Below are 21,761 nucleotides of genomic sequence, written 5' to 3'. Positions count from 1 at the left end.
TATTTGTAGTTTAAATACAGTTTGATAAAATGTATCTAGAGATTCGTTTATATACATATAAACTTGATGCATCAAAAATGATGTTTTACACAAATATCTGTCATCTTTCGAATAATTTTTCAATTTTTTTATTCTTCGTAAATTTTTAATTTTTAAAAAAGAAATGCCACAAAACAATAAATTTCGCAAATAAAATTAAAATTGTAAATACAATGTAGCATTTTCAATTTTGGGAACATTTCATTATGTAATTTTTGAAATATTTCCAAAAATGAACATGTTATTGAGGATTATTTTTTCGGCGACATTATTATTCATAACTTTTTTTTTTGCAAGTACAAAATCAAATATTGTTTGCTTTATCTTTTTCTTTACAATGCCAAATAATCCCATTTACTACTTTTTTTTTTGCAAAATTAATACAAAAAGTTATTTTCTGGGCGAATTTTGATTTTTTTTGCAAATGTTGTGTTGGTATGTTTTTGAAATTTATTAAACCTGTTTTTATGTTAAATAATGGTGATATTTATCATACAGGCTCAATATGATAATGTTTGCCTGCAGCGAAGGGGTAAACACATTAAGAAGAAATAACATTGAATATGTTCAATTTGCCCAGAGCCCAAGCAACGCCGGGTAACCGTTTTCTAGTATCTACATCTTATATGATGTTTAAAAGGACTTACCTCCAATGACAGCGCTTTGTTGATTTGCGACTCCATTCCCATTGTGCTGATTATGATTCCCATTGACTGATGTTTCTGTGATAATAGGATTAGTAGATGTTACTGTATTAGTATTTCCTTGATGGATATTCATACTTTGTGAGTGTAAATGCTGGGGTCGAGATTGATGCTGTATAGGTTTCTGAGCTTGTCTTGGTAGTTGTTGTGGTGGAGGTGGGGGTTGCTGCTGAGCTAGTTGTTGTTGTTGCTGCTGTAGATTAATGGGCTGCCCCTGCTGCCCGATGTGAATTTGTTGCTGTTGTTGAGAGACTTGTTGTTGTTGCTGAGTTATTTGTAATGGATCATGAGTTGGTACAAGGACTGGTGTAGAGTATCCTGATCCTCCACTCCCTCCAGACCCGGAGTTGTAAACAGGCTCAACTACAGATGGAGCTACTGGATTTGAAATAACGTGAACAGGTTGCATTCTCCCCTGAAATACAAAAATAAATAAATAAATATAATTATATATTCACGCAACATTTTTACTATAATAATAGCGCAACCTCTTGAATAAATATGATAGAAGCCAAAATTATTAAGAAATTAAGGAAGGAGAAAAAAGAAATATTCGTCTCTTCAGTCTTTTACTTCATAAAAAAGCCAATAGTCCCTAAACTTACTACATAAAATACAGATCTATTAAAACGAATTTAAAAAAAAGAAAAAGAAAAACAACTCTTAACATATAGCAAAAAAGAGTTTAACTCGACTCTAAGCTACTTATTTACTAATTTAATACATTACCTTTACACAGTTTGGTTTGAAATGAGGACATTAAAAATGTTTTCTCTTTTTTTTTTTTGATATATTAATTTCATGATTATTAAATCTAATTATTGGAGCCCACCATAGGTGAATTGAAAACTACCTCTTATAGAAATTACAGTTGGGGTCCGTATACAAAAATCATAACTTATTTATATTTTCATCTTTCATATGAATTGGAAAGAGAAGAAATAAATTTCTGAAATGAACCAAAGGGACATTTTGTCTTCTTTGTATCTCCTTCTTCTCCCATGAGATGTGTCTTTTTAAATAAGTTATATATTATATAATATTTGGAAGCTTTTATATACTTTTATAAAATTTCATTTTATGCCATATGTACGTTAGGGTGAGGATGAGACAACGGCTTTGTCCCACAGGTAACTGTATTTTAAACTCTATGTAAAAATCCGTAGGATTTCTTGCTTTTTATTAGTAATTTATTTCCTCATTCGGGTAAATGATACAGCAGGGCAAAAAATTTATTATTTAAAACTTTTTCCCAGAAAATTTAATATTATAAATGTTTTCTGAATAACAATTGATTTTTCAAATTTTTTTACAAAAAAACTAATAATTGAAATATGATTTTTGACTTTTTGATCATAAAAATAAAATTTTTTATGAATGACAGACAGTTTTTGAAAAAACTTAATATTTAAAATTATTTTTTTAATTTAATTGGGTAAACAGCTATTATTTTTTTGAAAAAAATTACTAATAAATTGAATTTATCAATTTTTTTTCCCAAAAGTTTTACTTTCTATGAATTGCTTGTTTTCCAAGACATATATAATTTTCTTTCAATAGCTATTGATTTTTAAAATTTGTCTTCCAAAAATTTAAGGTTAAGTATCGTTTTTCAAAAAATTAATTTTTCAATGAATAAAAGTGGATTTTTAAAATTTTTATTTTTTGTGACTAGCTATAGATTTTAAGACGAAGCTATTTATTTCTGAGCATTATTATTTTTTTTGAATAGCTATGGATTTTTAAAACGGAACTATTTATTTCTAAGAAATTTAATTTTTCTTAAATAGCTATGGATTTTGGTAAAAAAATTCAAAAAAACTGAATTTTTTTATCTGTAGATATTAATTTTTTAATTTTAGTAACAAAAGAAATTCCAAAAAACAAACCCTCTGTCTAAAAACAAAAAAAAACAAAAAAATTCCTCGTACACTCATCCAATAAATATCATATCTGATACATGAGCATTAAAATCGTTTTATTGAGCTGTTTTGCCTCTAAACATCATGAATACAATCAAAAAAAATTATAATCTATGAATGGATTATGCAGCAAAAAAATTGTGAATTTCTTATTTATGAACTTCTAGTGTTGGAAACGTACTGTTGTATCATAAAAAAGTGCTAAAACTAATGAGTATTTATAAACTTAGATTTTTTTACTACAAGAATTAAAAGATAAGGATAGTATCTTAGGAAAACATTAAAAAAATTGCAAACTAGATTAAAATCTCATACCCGTTTAGGTCATATTTTATACAACTTTAAATAACGAAATTGGATAAAAATATTCATAGTTAAAAGGCCGTACCATAGAAAGAAGATCTCCTTAGATGTTTAAGAATACAAACTCACCCTAATTTAAGCATATATTTATATGTATACAGAAATGATTAATGTCTGAGTTAACTCTATTGCAGAAGTGTTACAGAATGAAAACATAAATCCAATTGGTATTCACATACAATTTTTAACTTACATATGTTACTATTGGCTCCTATTTTTGGACCTCTTTACTTTTTCTTCAGTGTTCTTCATTTCTTTATGTCAATTTTGAATAATATTTCAACTTTCTTTGTGTGTGAATTATGAATAAGTTATAATCTTGTTTGAATTTGTCTCTATATTCTTCACTTTTCAAAATATCTAAATTGCATATTCTTAAATATCCTAACTAATAGCTTATTCTTTTATAAAGGTTTAATTTTTTTATATAACCCTTCGTTAGTGAACATCCTTTCTTCTTAAAACAGTTTGTGAACTGGATAAATAAGCGTAAATATTTTATGTATTTACATAATAAACATACTAAAAATACTTGTACAAATATAAGGCATAAAAAATTATATTTACTACATAAATTCATAGTTTCAACAATATAAAATTGGTTACTTTTATAGTACACACATTCAATTTTTATATTTGATAAATATACTTATGAAATATTTATTATTTTATGTAAATTTTGGGAATCATATGAGTACCCTCTGGTTTTTGATGAGATTGCCTCTATAATAACTATAATATTATAATTTTGTAGCAACTGTTGTATATCTCACTCATAGAAATAAAATATATAGTGAGCTTAGCCTGAGAGCTTCATATACTCAACAAATTTAATAAATGCCTAAAAGTTGTCAAACTATCCATATTCTATTAAATTATGAAAATTTGGGAGTTACATCAGCCACTAAATGTGGCAATTTCCTTCAACATTTGTATTAGCATAATCTCTATATTTTAAAAAGGATATTAAATAAGTTGTAAAGATAAAAAATATATAGAGTCCCTTGTGAATTCAGTCTATTAAATTAGATCAATAACCTGATACTTTGTAAAAGTCTTACCCTGCCCGCAATCCAAAACAAAATTAAAACTTATAGGTCGTGAAGCAGAACTTAATTTTAGTTTGGCATATTTAAATGAAGTTTTCGCATTTTACTTTTAGCCGGTGGTGTGAACAGCTCGTTACAAAGAGGAATTATTTTTTATCTCCTTGATTTGTTTATAATAATCCTTGTCAAATAACAAGGCAATTAATATTCACAAGTTTTTTTTACCATTAAAATCATTCAACATATTCTTGGCTATACACTATAAATTTGAAAAATTATACTCAATACAATCTTTTGAAAATCAACTCTCCAAGTTTTGCCAATGGGGACAAACTCTATTATAAAAGAGTATTAATATTAATATAAATTTTCATTAATATATAAATTTTATAGTTATTTGCTTACTTGTTAAAATATTCAATAAATAAGACATTATTCATATAAAAATATATTAAATTTTTTTTTACTAAGTTGGTTAACTAACAAGAAAAAAATATAATTTATATTTTACTATATTGAAATAAATTATTTAAACGAAATGCAAAAAAATGAGATAAAAAACGGGACAGGGGTTCATCAATACAAACAAAGCTAATATTTGTTAACTTTTTTTACAAGTGGCGATCTTATATAGGTTTAGTATAATTTAATGTTTGTATATTATATAAAACTTTATAAGACGGTTCAAGAAATTAGGTGCCATATTTGTTGTGTTTTATTTTCTCAGAATTGATAAATATTTCAAACAAAAAACTATTTGTATTAAAAAAAAAAGAGTAAAATACTCATAAAACAACCAAACTATTAACTATTTTTACAATCCATATTTCTAAGATCACACGCACGCAATTGTGAATATTTTAAATTTATTCTTATATGATTTTTAAATAATAATAAACATAACTAAAATACACTATTTAGATTTCCGACTTCCAAAAATTTCACACACAAATAAATGCATCCAACTCTAAAAATATGGAACTAGAAATTTTTTCAACTACTTTTTACCATTTCATTGGGATATTGTCATCAAGATTTCAACAAAAACTGTTTGAGGATCGTATAATTTGGATAATAATTATATTATATATAGATAAATTCGAGGATTGAATTTTGCTATCAGATTTAATTTTTGATTTTAATTTTATTCATATTATAGAAACAATTGTTTTGATTCTTATTAAATTTTATCCTTATAGTCTCCTAATATGTCCAAATGTCTGAATAATGACATTACGCTCTATTCATGGCGTTACCTTAACAGCATAAAAATATATACTCTATTTTAATTATTTTAGTAATCAAAATTTCTGATTTTGTGGAATAAAAACAATAGAACATCCACATGATTTTGTGGTATTTATTGCGTAATATATATATATATAGAAATTATAGATTATAATTTGTAGATACATACGTTAAAAAAAAATTACTTTTTTATTATATTTTTCTGAATTGGAGTAAATGTACAAAATATGAAACCTTTTTTTCAGAAGATTTAATATTTTTATTTTTTTATCCAAATGGTAAAAATTGTAGTTTGTGATAAAGTAAAAACCTACATCTTCTGAAAAAAAAAATAGATTACATTCAAAAAATTAATATTTTTAAAGTTATTTAAGATTTTTTATACTTTTATAAAGCTATCAAAGAATGCCCAACATTGTGTTCAGCGATGAGAAGATTTTCACTGTGGAATAGGCTTTTACCCCCAAAATGATCCAATTCTGGCCAAAATAGGGGATCTGGATGCCCATGAAGTCAACAGAGTGCAGAAGCCACAGTCTGTGATGGTTTGGGTGGCCTTGACTGAGACAGGGAAGTCCCCCTTGGTATTTGTGCTCCCCCAAGGTGAAGATCAACATCAAAGAATACATCGGTACTATCCTGGAGTAAGGTTTTGTTCCCTGGGCCCTTCCAGAATGAGCAATAGACTATCCAACAAGATGTATATCCCTCCCACAGATTCAGAGATACACAGTAGTGCTTTGATGCCAATTTGAGTGGCTTCTGGAATAGTCTGGCCCCTCCAGCCGCACCTTAAAGTCATAGTTTACTCCAAGTTGTCTATTCTTCAGAGCAGAGCCCGTGTGACAAGAATTTGACGAACTAAAGGCCGATCTGGAGGCTTCCTGGGACTCCATCCCCGTGGACATGGTACGTGCAGCATACGTATTTTGTTTTAGAGTAGTAAGGAACGTATATTTTCCCAAATAAAATAACTATCCCTTTGAAACTTATTATTTATGAAAATAAGTATTATAAAGAGAAAAAAATAAATCACTGGTTATTTAAATACCAAAATTTAGTGCATGGAAAATGTGGGCGTCACCTTTATAATATTATTTTCAAAACTGTCTAAAACAAAACTTTAAATTATCAAACAAATATAAAACTTGAATGATTGATAAAACTTGTTATATTACTAAAAAAGGTAATTATGTCACGATAGAAAGCTTTCATTTCCTAATACATATTCAATGCCAGTGAATAATATCAATTAATTCAACTCGTACTATTTATAATAGGAAGATACATTTTTTGTTCCATGCTCAAATATTTCTGCATTTCATTATTTAATCTTTTTGGCTGTCGCATTATGTTCTTTCAAATATTCCTTTTTTTACGTATATTATATAAAAAATTGTTCACAATTTTCATGGATCATTAATTAAGGACAAATTTTTAAACCCCAAATGGAGTACATACAGCATTATCTAACCATCTAATTTCACGCTAAAAAAAGACATACAGAATAAAAATTCCGTATTTATGTTTTGTTCATTTCCTTGACTGACTAAAAAGTTTATATGCGCCAATGGCAAAAAGATAAATAATAGTGCGTACCTTACATAGAGCGTGCGGTTTTTGTTTAACAAGGCAGTTTCACTAGCTAGCAAGCAGCGATAAAATGAATGAAACAAACAATTATTCAACTAGCAAGGACATAGACAGGATGACTTTGTTGTAAATCCTCTATTCTACTCTAAGTCCAACAGGGACGCACACTTATTACTAGAGATTCAAATAATATGATACGCGGGTATATAAGAGCAAAATAACGTAAAATTGCATGGGATAATGCCCTGGAGGATAAGAGCCTAGATATAAGACGTTTCATTAAGTTCGTTGAGAGCAGCATAACATAAATAACACTCCGTATCTAGCTATGATATATGCAGAAATTACTGCCATGCCGATCCACAATTATACTCCGAGTTCAAAGAAATCTTTCACTTGTAACTTTACAACTTATCATCAGAGTTACTCTTCATCTTATGCACACTAGTGATTATTTTATACTTATTGTTCTCTCTTTAGAAATAAAATAATAATGATGGCAGCTTCAGTGAATAAAAAGTTCTTTTTTGGTAGCAATCATAAAAAAAAGTCCAATCTAAAAATTATATATTTTTTTAACCCTTGCTTATAACTCTACCATAAATCCTTTGGTGTTACTTTTAGCTTGTTATGAGCTCATGCACTATTAATTACTTTATGAAAACTTCGATTTTCTCTCTTCAAGTATTAAAAAATAGCTCTTAGAATTGCTAACCAGAAAACTGAGATAGAGACAATATTTTATAGAACCTTCATTGTGACAATTACAAGAGATTTACTATTGTACAATTGTATCCTTGCACGCATTTTAAAATTTTTAATAATTACAGACTACTGATTCATTTCTTTGATTCAATGTAAAATACTTAAGGTAAATAATAAGAAGCATTCCTATATTATTTTCAACTCTCCTGAGTCAAAGTCGTATCATAAAAAATAAATTTATGATATTCGAAGCATGTAAGAAAGCAGATAGGAGAGTGAATGGTTGTTCCAGAGAAAAATGAATTATAAATTACTCCTCAGGATTTTTTTGGAGTCCTTTCTCTCATTAATGTTAATAAACATAAAACATATGACCTCCTTACAATTTTTTTTGAAGAATACGTCAGAAAAAAACTACAGAGCTACCTTTGTTGTTTACACGTTATATTTTATATGACAAATGTGTTGGGTCAACATGAAAATGATCTGGAATAAAAATCAAAAAGAGTTGAAAATCCTGTTATGTTTTTCTTACTTTAAATAAACAAACGGCCTAATATATCATACACATATTTTACTCCATTCTAAGCTCTGTATTCAAGTTTGTACGATACCCAAAAGTTTATCTATAGCCTACAGTCTTCATTTGATTTATAAAACCTAGAATGGCCCCCATATGACCTTACCATTACAATTTATGAATTATGGCGACTTTAAGTAAAATTTACGTATGGAATCACCGTAGTTCATGGACAACACACTCGGCAGAAATTATTCTATTGAAGTCAGTTTGTGTAGGTTTGCACTCAGGTTATTCCTAGAGAAAAAGATATACTAATGTAAATTGACTTCACACAAGATTCATAGGTTATTCGGAGTAATTGTAATTCTATAATTTTTACATATACTGAGTTAGTGAAACTCTATCTAATCAATTAAAGGAAAAAAAAAAGAAAATAGATTGCAGTGCCTCCAAAGGTTTCAAAATAAGTATTTTTTTATAGAAGCAGACGGTAATTCTAGAAAAAGATTAAAAATGTAATCCACACTTAATTTTAAGAAAAATTACTTTGACTATATACAACATGTGTTTGTATATACTCGGAGAGTTACGAGCATTGGTGTCGATGAACAAAGAAAACAAAAATTATTTAATCATATGGTCTATAATTGAATTGATACTCCCGTTGTCTTTTTTAATATGATCAACTGAGCTAAAGTCATAAATGATTCATTGTTTTTCTTAGGCCAAATAGTCACAAAGTTCTAAGATATTTAGCACACGCTCAAAATTGAAAAAGAGATAAAAAGTTATACATTTATCTTGCATTCTTTTTCCTAAAATTAAGGGAAATAAAATATCAAAAGTCAGTCTTCCCAGAATCGAAAATATTATACAATTATTCTCAGAATGGCTAACAAGATATCATTCGAATTTAAACAATCAACCTTCGCAATACTCACAGGAAAATAAGTGCAAAAAGTTTTAGTTGACAACAAACTATATACATAGTCAATATTTATGTAAAGTAACACAAATGATTTGTTTGGAAGTTTTTTTTCTATATTATTAAAACACATTTTGTCTGTTAGTCGACGTCTAATTACCGAGGAGAATTTTTTTCTGACTCAGAGTAGAATGGAGAATCGACATTGCAATAATTCCTACCTAGACCCTTACTAGATAAAGAATGGTATGTGAGTTAATTTCAATCTTTCATAGGTGCTTTCAGTTACAATCTATGAAACGTTATGACAGCTCAAGTGATCTCTTCCAAAATATTATTTTAGTTGGCATGTGACCACGAAATATTTTCTGTTTCTGTGGGGTTTTTTTTCCATACATTTGTAGTAAAAAGAATTCATTCTTTTTACAATAAATGGTTTTAGTAATGTGTATCTTGTGTTATATATTCTACAATACAAAAAATACTTAGGATTTACAATACTATCCATATCATTAAAGCTAAGTTAGTCTGTATTTTTGTCTATTCATCGACGCCTTATATCTGAGAACAACGCCGGGTATTACTGCTACTCAAATCAACTGTTGCTGTATCTTTAGGACCTAAAATCTTTTATGAAGTTTTATTCAGGAAACAACATTCTAAATTAATATTTACTTATAATCATAAAAAGTACATTAAAATTTACTTTTTTTGACAGTTAGGCGAACAAAATATAAATATAATAAATGCTCACGAAAAAAAAAAAACACCTTAACAAACAAAAAATTAGTTAAATGGCAGATATGCTTTAAAATGTTCTATTTATTTTATAAATTTTGTATATAAAAAAAGTAAACTTTTTATATGAAACATTTTGCTTCCAAAAATTTTATGTATATGTACAAGTGACATTAAAAGAACAAAGTTTAACATTAAACTACTCACCTTTGCCTTAAGGGACATAGTTTTGAACATTAAAAAAAAGTTTTTTTTATTTAAAAAAAAAAAAAAAAATGGTATATCTCGTAGCATGTTTTTTATTTTTTGTTTGTAAGTAAATATTGGTTAACAAATACTACTTATATCATTATTTTAAAATTATAAAAAAGTTTTGAAAATATGTGCTTTACAGGCATAAATAATAATAATGAAATTAGGGGTATTAACTTAGATAGGGACAATAAAAGACTCCTTTAAATATATCATATCGTTGACTAAGCACGAAAATATGCTATCTGGACAAGAACTTTATATAATATTTAATTTCGAATATTTGGGTGACTATATCTTCGCCAATATGAAAGCTACAAGATTCCAATTTTGCTATCACTATTAGCCTCACCCAGTCATTAGACCATTTAACTGCTTAATATACAAGCTTGTCTACATATAACTTTAAACATAAGTAATACTTAAAAAATGTAACATGTCATGTTTACTTTATTTTAGTGTTGTACAAAAAAAAAAAAAACTATAAAGACTGCAATCTTATCTGCTCAGTCTTGATTCATTATTTCAGTCATAATGCTAGTCTTTATTAATAATCATTAATAGTAACTAGAACAAGTTAAATGACGCAGCCATTGTTATCATAACTTCTTTTAAAAAAAAGAACCTACAACGTGTAATACAGAAGTATTATACGTTCTATCTTGAATTACCTCCGTCATCGAAGTTGAACGGAAGTGGTGCTTTTTGCTTCTTCTTTTTTTTGTTAGTCTGTAAGTTTCTTTGTTAGTCTCCAAGATTATGGCAAAAGTTACTAATCGATTAGGTTCAAACTTTATAAGAAGATTATGAATGGTCCCAGTAAGATGCCATTCATTTTTTTAGAGGTCAAAGATCACAGAAAAGTTAACACAAAACGTAAAAAATACATTATCAACCACAATTTTGGAACCAATTGAGATACATAATTCAATTTGATTTTAGGCGGAGGTTTTATAACCTATCAAGTGTCCATTGTTTTTCATTCTTGCCTTTATTTTAATTTTCTTCAATCCTAGCACAGAGTGAAGAAAATTAAGAGAGAGCTAGGAGCATAAGGCTGAAAGATTGACTTATTGATCCTTTGGACTAATGAATGAGGAAAAAGACAGGACTGAATTCAAAAGATTGAAGTAAAAAAAAAAAAAAAAGTATTAGAAACAAAGTCCTCAGACAGATCTATCACTATTTAATTAATATTTAAATGGGAGTTATCTCATTATGTATTATCAATTGTACAAACTAAAGCATTAACTTTTATAATTGGTTTGTTCATCGAACATCCTTTTCTTTTTTTATTCTTTTGTTGTTGTTTTTTTTGCAAAATAACGACAAACTGGGTAGGAATGATGTATATCTATGTCTGATTATACAGTAAATAAATAAAAAAAGACATTGAAATGGACTTTTCTTCTGTGTATACAAACTGATAAGGATTTTATCCCATATTTCTAAAATACTTTTTTGCTTATTCAATGTACATATGTATGTGTATATATGTACTCATTCCAAGATAAATAGAAAAATATAAGTGGAAAATTCAATTACTACGCTCTCAGATAGGAGAAAAAAAAAAAGCAGGGGGGAGGGGGTAAATCTGATTTTCCCTATATATATATAAATTCATGTACTAAGCATTTTCTCATTCATAACGTTTTTCATCAAACATGGCATGCCTGAACTCAAAAGATAAACCTTTATTATGTACTAAGTTACCTTATTTCAAGGATATTTTTTAAAAGTGAAGGCCAAACTAGTCTTTTATATTTTAAATTAAAAAATCAACATCATTTGCTAATACCATCTTATAAAATGAGTTGAGGTTTCCTTGTATTTTTCTTTTTTAATTAGTTAATTTATTGATTATTTATCTTCTCTGAGTGCCTTATTAACGTCTTGTTCAAGGTTTATGCATTAGCTGCGCTATTTTTAGGGTAACTATTTGAACGCCTAAAAATGACATATTAATTCTATTGTTTAGAAAATGTTTCAGCACATTGTACAAATTGAAATTCCTTTGTCTTTAAATGCAGTATTGGATTACAATATTTGTTGTTCTCAATACCAACTTTTAGTTGATAAACTCATTTTATTTTGCTCTATTAAAAGGACATAGTTTTTATGTATTTATTATGTATCATGTAAATGTGGGCTTTTAAAATTTAATTTTCTAATGTTCTTTTGATTGGTCCGATGTAGTTGGCACTGATTAATATGAGTAAACATTATATTATTACATTTACTCCATCTGACCTAAGAATCGTCTTTGAAGTCCATATCCATCAAGTATATTTCTTATCTAGGAACGACCGATGTTCGTAGATACATGGTTGCAGATATATCTGTTTCATATGCAAGACGTGAGGATGATATAGTTAACTGCATCGGTAAAGTCAACGCTTCTAGGGGACAAAAAATTGTGCCCCCTATAAATGTGGATCATGTGATTTTTTTCTCCCACTTAGCTTTGGACAAGCCCATATGTTCTAATTGTATTTTTTTTTTATCAATATCACTAATAGTGCGCGGTTTATTTATTTTAAAGTGTACAGATCTTCTTTTTGTTAGGCATTTTCAGTAACAGTCCATATGTACTGCATCGTTTCGAAAGCATTAATCGTAGAAATTTGCAACCAAGTGATTCATTTCATTTAAAATAACATTTGGAGTAAAAAGTTTCAGGCTTCACAAATAGAAGGCGCTATTTTTTACTCATCTCAATTTCAGTTAATACCATTACTCAAAAGACAATATATTCTTTAGTTTATTTATTATTTTCCCAAGTGTAAGACAACTTTTATTATTTCCAAAACAATGGATTACAAACAATTCCGTGTTTTAATTTTACACTACTTTTTGAGCGGAAAAAATATCGTTCATGCTAGGAAAGAGCTTAAAAAGTGTAGGGGTACTCTGGTCCATAAAGTGTTTAATTAAAATAAAAATTTTAAAATTAAATCCAATTTTGAACTAATAGTTAAGTACTTATCAGCCCCTAGTATTATTTTCAACGTATAAATTAAGGAAGCCTATTTTATGCAATGATTAAATGCAGTATTTGTAAAAGCCTTGAGAAATTCTGGAATCCTAGAAGAGGAGCCCTAATATGTAATTTAGAAAAATATAAAATGACTATTTGTAGGAACATAATTTTATGTTGTGTAAGTATTAATTAATTAGTTATCATGTTACATCGTAATTAATTACTCTATAATTTCTTTTATGATATTAGATTACGTTATTTAATCGAAGCATTTTATATAAGTATATATAATGTGTTGTATTCAAATATTAAATGTTATTTACTTTTGCTAGTAGTCTGATACGATAAATTAATAAAAAATAATTATTTTATTACACAACAGTTTATCCACCTGCTTTCTTGTAACTTTTGTTCTACATATAAGTCAATATTTATTTAGAATTTTTTTAATTTACTCTTACAAACTAAGTTAGTCTTATAGTAGTATACCCAAGAAATTTTAAAAGTTTTTTTAGAAAAAAGTTATGATTAAAAAGGGGAGAAAGGTTCTAATTAATAAGAATTAAAAGTCAGGTAGTCCCTATTCTCAGAAAAAGTGCCAGAGTGGGAGGTAAAAATGGGGTACCCGCCTCTTCCAAGATGAATTTTTATAGGAAACCGAAAGAGAAAGGGATCTTTAATGTGGAAAATTTATTGTAAATCATTATTAATGTTATTAATACAAAAAATAATGATTGACAAGAATTAGAAAATTCTTTTTTCTAAGAACAGGCTTTTTAAAAAATATATATTGACCACATGGGCTGAATTAAAAGTCCTGAGCTTCACATATAAATGGTAATATTTCTTTATCCTCACCTCATTTTCAATTAGGACTAATCTTCAAAAAACAGCTGTCCAATTTTCATGTTGAAGAAACATAACACATGCAGTCAGTGATGCAGTTGTTATTTTAGTACAAAAGTTTGTATTATATAAAAACGTATTGTATCATATCTGAGACGTGACAAACGTCTCTAAACGTGTAAGATCATTTTACTGTATCGGCTTAACCGCTACTTTATATAAATATTCCTTATTCTATCTAAATTTTGGGAATTAAATTAGTAGGTATGTCAGTTTTGAAGAAGTTTTGTATATTATATTAAATTAAATCGAATGAAATTGAACAACAATAAAAATAATTGGGAGAATTCAAACTTGTCCAGAACGCACAATAACTTTGCTCTCCTCCTAAACTATATGTAAACTTGTAAACCGAGTAACAACTGTATATAAATGATGTACTTGAACAAGATTCAATCCATCACTCTTTTTTTTCATTATTTTTTTTACATTTTATCATTAATGGAAATGATTATAATGAGAAAGTTATTAAAATTATGTTGTTTTCTGTAGACAGAAAATAATTATATATATTTTCCCCATCCTTTGTTACACATGTGAAATATTTATAATTAATATTATGATAAATAAATATAGTTAGGCTGCTGTTTTGTTAGACTTTTATTATGGATGTGTATAAACGTTGTGTATTTGCTGTAATTATTATGATGTTTAGTTGCTTTATATTAATGAGACATGAATATAGAATCAGGTATCTAATTATGTCTCTTTTTTGTATGTAAGGTATTCTTAACAAATAAAACCAATGTATTTCCTGTTATTGTTTGTGCGTGTATATGTGGATGTTAAGACAATACACATCTTAAAGAAGAATTTACAAAAAAAATCAATATATTGTTTTACCCACTGATGCATAGTGATGAAAATTGACTGTATTTTGGGTATGCTCAACATGGCAACCCTGACATTTTGAAGAATGTTTTGAAGAAGAGCAGCTTAGCTGTCATAATGTTTCATTAGATCAGCATCAATCAGCTGTGAAAAGGGAGAAAGAAAGAAACAAGGACATTAGCAAAAATTACTCCGATGTCGATCCTCAATTCCACTCTCAGTTCAACAAGGACTCACAATTATATCTCTTCAACAAATATTCATGGTGATGCTCCGTTTTTTTTGGTTACACACATATGTTTAATCAAGTTTTGAATATAATTGAATCTATTTAGGAAAGGATGTTCGCTATTCAAGAATTAAATAATAATAATAACTGCTGATAAAAAAAAATAATATTTATGTACTGCCGGTATGTAAAAACATAAAAAATGGAAATCAACATGGTAGAATATATGGAAGCTCTTATGGATATCTTAGCTCTCAAATGATATAATTTCCAAACAGCCACGAAAGAAATTAAATAAACAGAAATCCTACTCCGTGTATAGTGAGAAGAAGAATTATTTTACATAATTAAGCTTCAAATGACAGTACTTGTAGTCTCTGATATTATAACGGACTACTATTACAGAAAATAAAATAGGAAAAACCTGATATTCAGCTTAATTAAAGAAATGAATCGAAAACCAATTAGAGATGCCAAAAATGGTAAGAAATAAGAACCATTAGGGTATAAAGTTCTGAACTGCAATTTAAGTATCTGTTATATAACTAGTTGAGATATCCCAGAATATAAAATATTATTTAATTGAGTAATATTATTTATTTGACTTTAATTTGAGCTGATCACATGATCTTTCAAATAACATCCATTAATTCCTAAGTTTCATTGTGACGATCAACCTTTGGTCCTATAATGCAAAATATAACACCTTTAAAAGATTAATCAAAATATTTTGTTGATAAAAAGTATACAAATTCAATCCAGACTATATTTTCGGGAATATCATCCTAACTTGCTTTTATCTTGATGTGTATTATATATACATATAAATTATTTTTGAGTAGAATCTGAATGAATTTTGCTAAATATATTTATGTACTAATTGTTGATTTCCAAATGGGTTATTATAAATAATATGTAATGAAAGCTGATATATATATATACATATTTATCACTTATACAAAAAAAAATGATTTTTTTTCTTTTCCTACTTTAACATAAATTTAATTAAATAAGAACTTGCAAAAACATTATATGGTATATATATATATGATGAAGTTAGTGACAGAAAAAAACCTTTAAAAGATATTTACAATGTCAGCATATTTTCATATATGTTTCATTAAAATTATTTTTTTATTTTAATCCCTAATGCATCAAATTTTGTCATTTGTATTATTATTACTATTCTTTTTTTTTTGGTTTCTTAAAAGGTAGTAATTCTAAAACTACATTAAATATTATATGGTACTAAATACTTTCACTGTGTACGTTAGAGAGATAATTGGTACTGAAGTGTAAATGTGCACGTTTTAAAGCGTGCATGGCTACAATTGTAAAAGGGATGACAAATACACTTGCATTTGATGATTTTTTTTATGGGGAACAACAATATAAATTAAATTTAAATGTTTTAAAAATCCTTCAAAAATATCCACAAAATGTTTCCATTAATTAATTAATCAACTATTGCTTACAAACGGTAGTACACGGCGTTGCCCAGAGTAATTAGTCCATCCATGACTCAGACTTACAAATTTACAACATATTGATTAGTTTTACTTGCTATGATTTATGAGGTCATGTGCTTTATGTTTACTTAGATGTTTTCAAGGGAAATTGGATCCTGGGCGGTTGTTTTGAGAAATATTGAAAGACATCGGTCGTTGAAGGATTTACGGATGATGTATGAGGTTGGACAAAAGTATACACTGCTCAGATACCCAACCCGTAAAAATCTTACACGTGTTTAAGTGCATACTTTTTACATCTCTATTTATCTATTGTGAATATAAAAAACTTATAGCTACACATATTTCCCCTCTAAGTATTTATGTATTGATTTTTCTTTGAATAATTAATTATCAAACTTGTTAATATAAAGTATGTGTCAACCATTTAGGGAAAGTATTTTTATTAGACTAGGAAGCAATACAACATAGGTAAATATATTTTTGTGACTTTCTCTCTTAAATATCTAATTATCGAATCAAAAAAACACAATTAATAATAAATGAAGGAGGGAAAAAATACTAGTTCCCAGTCCTTTTTATTGAATTTTAGGCCTCATGTTTGTATTGTATGAAAGTATGTACAAACAGTAATTACAGTTTAGATTATGGAAGAAGGAGAAAGCCAAAAATAAAACAAATTTATCTCCCTAACAACCCGTCCCTACTATTGACGTATTGATTGAACATATTTTCATCGAAGCAACTTATTTTATACAGGGTGTTCAAATCAAATCAGTACATTTTTCAAAAATCGTTAAATTGTCATGGATGCTTTACTTAGTAATGGACTTGAATTGTACATTTTAATGTTAAAAAAAAGAGTTCATTCGATGTATCCGCGTCGATAATTAATCATGGTGTCTTGGATACGCTTCTAGAAGGAGGAACAGTCGTTGACCAGGAATGTTTATGTCGTGTTGGCCATTGTCACCTTGATAGAGGCAATCATGGTGTCCGAGATGGCATGAGATGTTTGATTTTTTTATATTTAACATAGCTTCAGACACAATAATTTATTGCATTTAGATCCAAACTGCCAGGGGTGCATATTTTCTTTCTAATGAAGTCACTAGTCACTAGTACTCACTCAGCCACTTCAGCGAAAAATAAGAAATCTATTCTCATTGACGTCATGAAGGATCGATTTTATCTTTTTCTTTAAGGACTGACAATAACTGGGACGGGACTGGACTGTGTTCCTAAATAAGGACCGACAAAACACTAATCATGACTACATACTTGGATAAGGATTTATTCTTACATATACCACGTATTTATCGATTTTTTTTAATATTCCAATTAATTTGTTTGATGGAGAATAAGTAAACATTATAGTATTACAATTACTCCAAATAACCTATGAATCTTGTGTAAGTCCATATGCATTAAGTATATTTCTTTCTCTAGGAACCACCTGGGCGGAATCTACATACATTGAGTTCAAGAGAATAATTTCTCCTAATCGCGTTGTCCATGAGCTACGGCGATTCCCTTATGATTTTTTTTTTTTTTTTGTAAACTCGGATTTTCAATGACTCCAGAAAAATAATATAGGGTTAAAACTAAATTGTATGAGTTGAAGAGTTCTCTTCTCAGTACAGATATAAAAAAGTGGGAAACTAATGAGAATTGTTGATAAAAAAAATGTAATTGTTAATCTTTTTTTTTTTTTTATTATTATTATTTTTCATCCGATTTTTTATATTAAAATGTAGAGTTACATAACATTTTGACCTTAATGCGTCTTATACTTTTATTAGTTGGAAATCTGAAAAGGGTTTTTTTTATTATCCATATCTGTTATTCTTATTCTTGAAGAAGGAACATCTAAGTATAAAGTTTGGTTACTCATGAAAGATAGAAATAACTATAATTATTTGTTGGGGAATTAAAAATGGTAATCCATGTTGAACTAGGACAGCTGAGATACTCCCCTTCAAAACATGCTTCAAATCTTCCGGGGTTATAATGCCATTTTTTAGTTTCTTTTATTTTACATATTTGTAGTCCATATTTTATACAACACTTTTCAAAAGTTTGTAGCCGATTTATTATCTCTATGACTTTCAGCAGTAATATATAGGAAATTGTCTTTTGTAGGTAAGACCTACAGTTTTGTTATAAGAGAAATGAAAAAAAAAAAGAATGCTATCTACTGCTATTTATATGAAATTAATTCCTTCTTTGTTAGATCTTCAGAATAAGAACATCATCTTATACTCTTAGAACAGTAATTTTCAAAAAAAAAAAATAGATAGAAAACCAACTTTTTAAATGTAAACCTCAATGCACCATCATTATCCTAAAAAATGACAATTTTTATTTAAAAACCTTTCATGACCTTTTTCTATATTTTTTTAAGGCCTCAAATCAATTATTCTATACAATTTGCCCCCCCCTCCCCGTCTTCCAATGCGCTTTACAAAATTCCCATCCCTTTTAATTTTTATATACAAAAATATGTGAATAGCTTGTTAGAAGTATCTCCGAAAGCTGTAATTCTATTTTTTAAAAGCTTTTAAGTAATAATTAATTATAATCAAAAAATATATTATTTATTTGGGAAAAAAAGAGGTGACATTTTATGTCAATAAATTAATCAGAAATTAAACGAAAGCTATAATAACTTCCAAACTCTATTAATATTGACAAATCTTACACATTAAATGTATGTGTCTACATACAAAAATCCGATTCATTTATACATATGTATATTCATAATAAAATATTAGAGTGTGTCAAGTTTAACTCTCGAATTTAACGACATTATTAATTTTCTCGTTGACACTAATTGAACATGCCAAAATAGACGATTATTTTTACATATTTGATTTAAAAGACTTGACTAAATAGCGCAAGTAAATGATCATGGCAGTATTATTATTAGTTTTCCCCCTCAAAAATGAACTTATCTACAGAGGTGTAAAGAAAACGTCGTAGAATGCAGGATCTTCTTTACTAAGTTGTAATCTAAACGGTTTTTTTATCTTCCAAAGCTGATTTCATTATTATTTAACTCTTGTGAAAGAAACATCTAAATATAAAGTAATAACTGAAGTTTCTGCTCACGAAAGACGTTGAGTAACAACTAGGTTTTGTTGGGGAGTTATAAGTGTAAGTTACTGTTGAACTTGGAGTAGAATTGAGGATTGATATTGGTGTGATTCCTTCCATGTATATCTATTGTCATTGTTATATAAGGAGTGAGATTTATGGTTATTCCCTTCCTCTCACAACTGCTTCCAGCTGATTTAATATACTATTATAACAGCTAAACTGCTCTCTTCCAAATAATTATTCAAATTTTCATAATTACTACGATATTTTTTGCTTTTTCATGCTTATATATACTGATGGGACATATTTTTTGGATCGCTGGTTCTTTTTTATGCGAAAATCAACTTCCAGAAAATTGCAAATACGAATATAGATATTTATCAACTAGAGAAAAATTCGCAGCTGTAAATGTATAGCATGTTTTAATAGAAAGAAAACCAAAGACCATCTTTTTACCTTCCAATCATTCCATAATTTAATAAAGAATCATATTTGGAAAAAAAAAAACTCAGATCGGTATCAGGCTTCACATGTTTGGACTCCGACCCGTGACTCTAAACACATAAGAATGTGTGGACTTGGCTACAACTTTAGATTATGAACTTAAGTCTTCATCAAGTAAAAATCCATATGCTTTTTAATTTCATGGCTGGTTCAATAACCAGTCCGTATTTAGAACTATAGAACTTGATTTCGGATTGAATCTTATTAATAAGGATTTAATTTGAGCAAATGTGCTCGATTAAATCTCTGCTTTAGGTAATAACTTATTGTCAAGTGTAAATCCATATTATTAACAAATATGGTAAATACCCATGATAAAAACAAAAAAAAAAACACACTTGAAACATTATACTACTACATCTCTGAGAAAAGGAATCAGAAAATGTGCAGTAGACAAAAAATCTATCATATGGATCTCAATCTTGGTTAAATTTAATTCCATATTTCTGAGGTTGGCTTACTTCCATGATAAAATAGGCTTGAGTCATTTTTCTACTATGCTACAACTCAGCAAAATGGTACTCAGAATATGTGGTCTGGAGTGTAGCTCCATCTAAAGTTATGAATCTCAGATTAATACAAGTTTTGTTTATTAGGTCTCTGAAAAAAGCATCCATCTTTTAAAACTACAGATGCAAAAGTTTCCTTCAGTACTCACACGGATATTAATATATTACAGGTATTGTTCTATCGGATACAAATATTTAAACCATCTCTAATATTTATTTGATCCAATAAAATGATAATATTGGTGAAATATTTGTTATCAAAATATGTATCTGTTATAAGCTCTTCAAGCAAAACTGAATCTATTTTTCTATTTATTTTTAAATCTTCAACGTTAAACCAATAAGCCATTATAATACCCCTTTAAAAAAATCAATATATTTGATAGTGACTTTATATGGATCTTTGAAAGAAATACTTTGAAATATTTTTATTCTTGCTTCTCACAGAAATATCAAAAGAAAAGGATAACTTCAATACATCTTCAACCATGGAGAGTAGAATTTTCAATATTTTGCTTTATTGTATAACGGCCATTGGTTGTCTTAAACCAAAAAAATCTATCTACACAAAGATGTTTTAAAGTACCTATAATACATAAAATGTATTGAGAAAAAAAATTAAATTGGCGTAGTTCTAACTTTATTGATAAAATAAGTAAAGTATTTTGGTTAGCAAATATTTGTATTTTTTATTGAAACAATATTAAATTTGAAAAAAAAGAAAAGTATTCAAGCTGAATCTGATATTAATAGATATACTTATATGAAATCTAGTCTGCATTTCTCTAAGGTCCACATATAAAATAGAAAGCTCTATAATAAATACACCTACATATATATGTAACAAGAAATTACATATACGAAAATGGAGTTTAGAGTTCTATTTATTGTAAGAACATCAGAGAAATGTTTGTTAGTGTACATTGATTACTGTGTAATCTGATTCAATAGCAAATATCAATTAGACAATAGGAAAGTTTTTTTATTGTACATTCCTCAGATAAATTGTATTTTCTTTTGTAAATATAAGGAGGTTGGATAATGTCCAGAGAATCAAATTAAATAAACACTGGTATGTTAATTAGGAAACGAAAATGAACGTGGTCACCCTGACAATTTCAATAATTTTAGCTCTCATGACATTTCTTTAAATTAACTGCCAGGAGGTATGAA

At 27.9% G+C, this 21,761-nt stretch overlaps 1 protein-coding gene across 4 annotated transcripts in view; it reads right to left on the bottom strand.

The window, feature by feature from the left end:
- Window positions 1–21,761, bottom strand: part of LOC121123592 (band 7 protein AGAP004871) — a 497,290-nt gene that overhangs the window by 290,568 nt on the left and 184,961 nt on the right. For 2 of the 4 annotated variants that reach the window (XM_071889564.1, XM_071889565.1), the window contains exons 3-4: window positions 822–1,158; window positions 687–761 (exon numbers count right to left, since the gene is read on the bottom strand). In XM_071889564.1, coding sequence (XP_071745665.1) covers window positions 687–761; window positions 822–1,152 — 406 coding nt within the window. In that variant the 5' untranslated portion in view covers window positions 1,153–1,158. Of the gene's footprint in view, window positions 1–686; window positions 1,159–21,761 lie in introns of all 4 variants that reach the window. The other 2 variants (XM_071889552.1, XM_071889561.1) reach the window with 1 other exon arrangement.

The sequence above is a fragment of the Lepeophtheirus salmonis genome, chromosome 1, assembly GCF_016086655.4.
Source record: "Lepeophtheirus salmonis chromosome 1, UVic_Lsal_1.4, whole genome shotgun sequence".
Lineage (NCBI taxonomy): Eukaryota > Metazoa > Arthropoda > Copepoda > Siphonostomatoida > Caligidae > Lepeophtheirus > Lepeophtheirus salmonis.
Note: the sequence above shows the minus strand (reverse complement) of the source record. Positions and strands in the feature narration are given on the sequence as shown.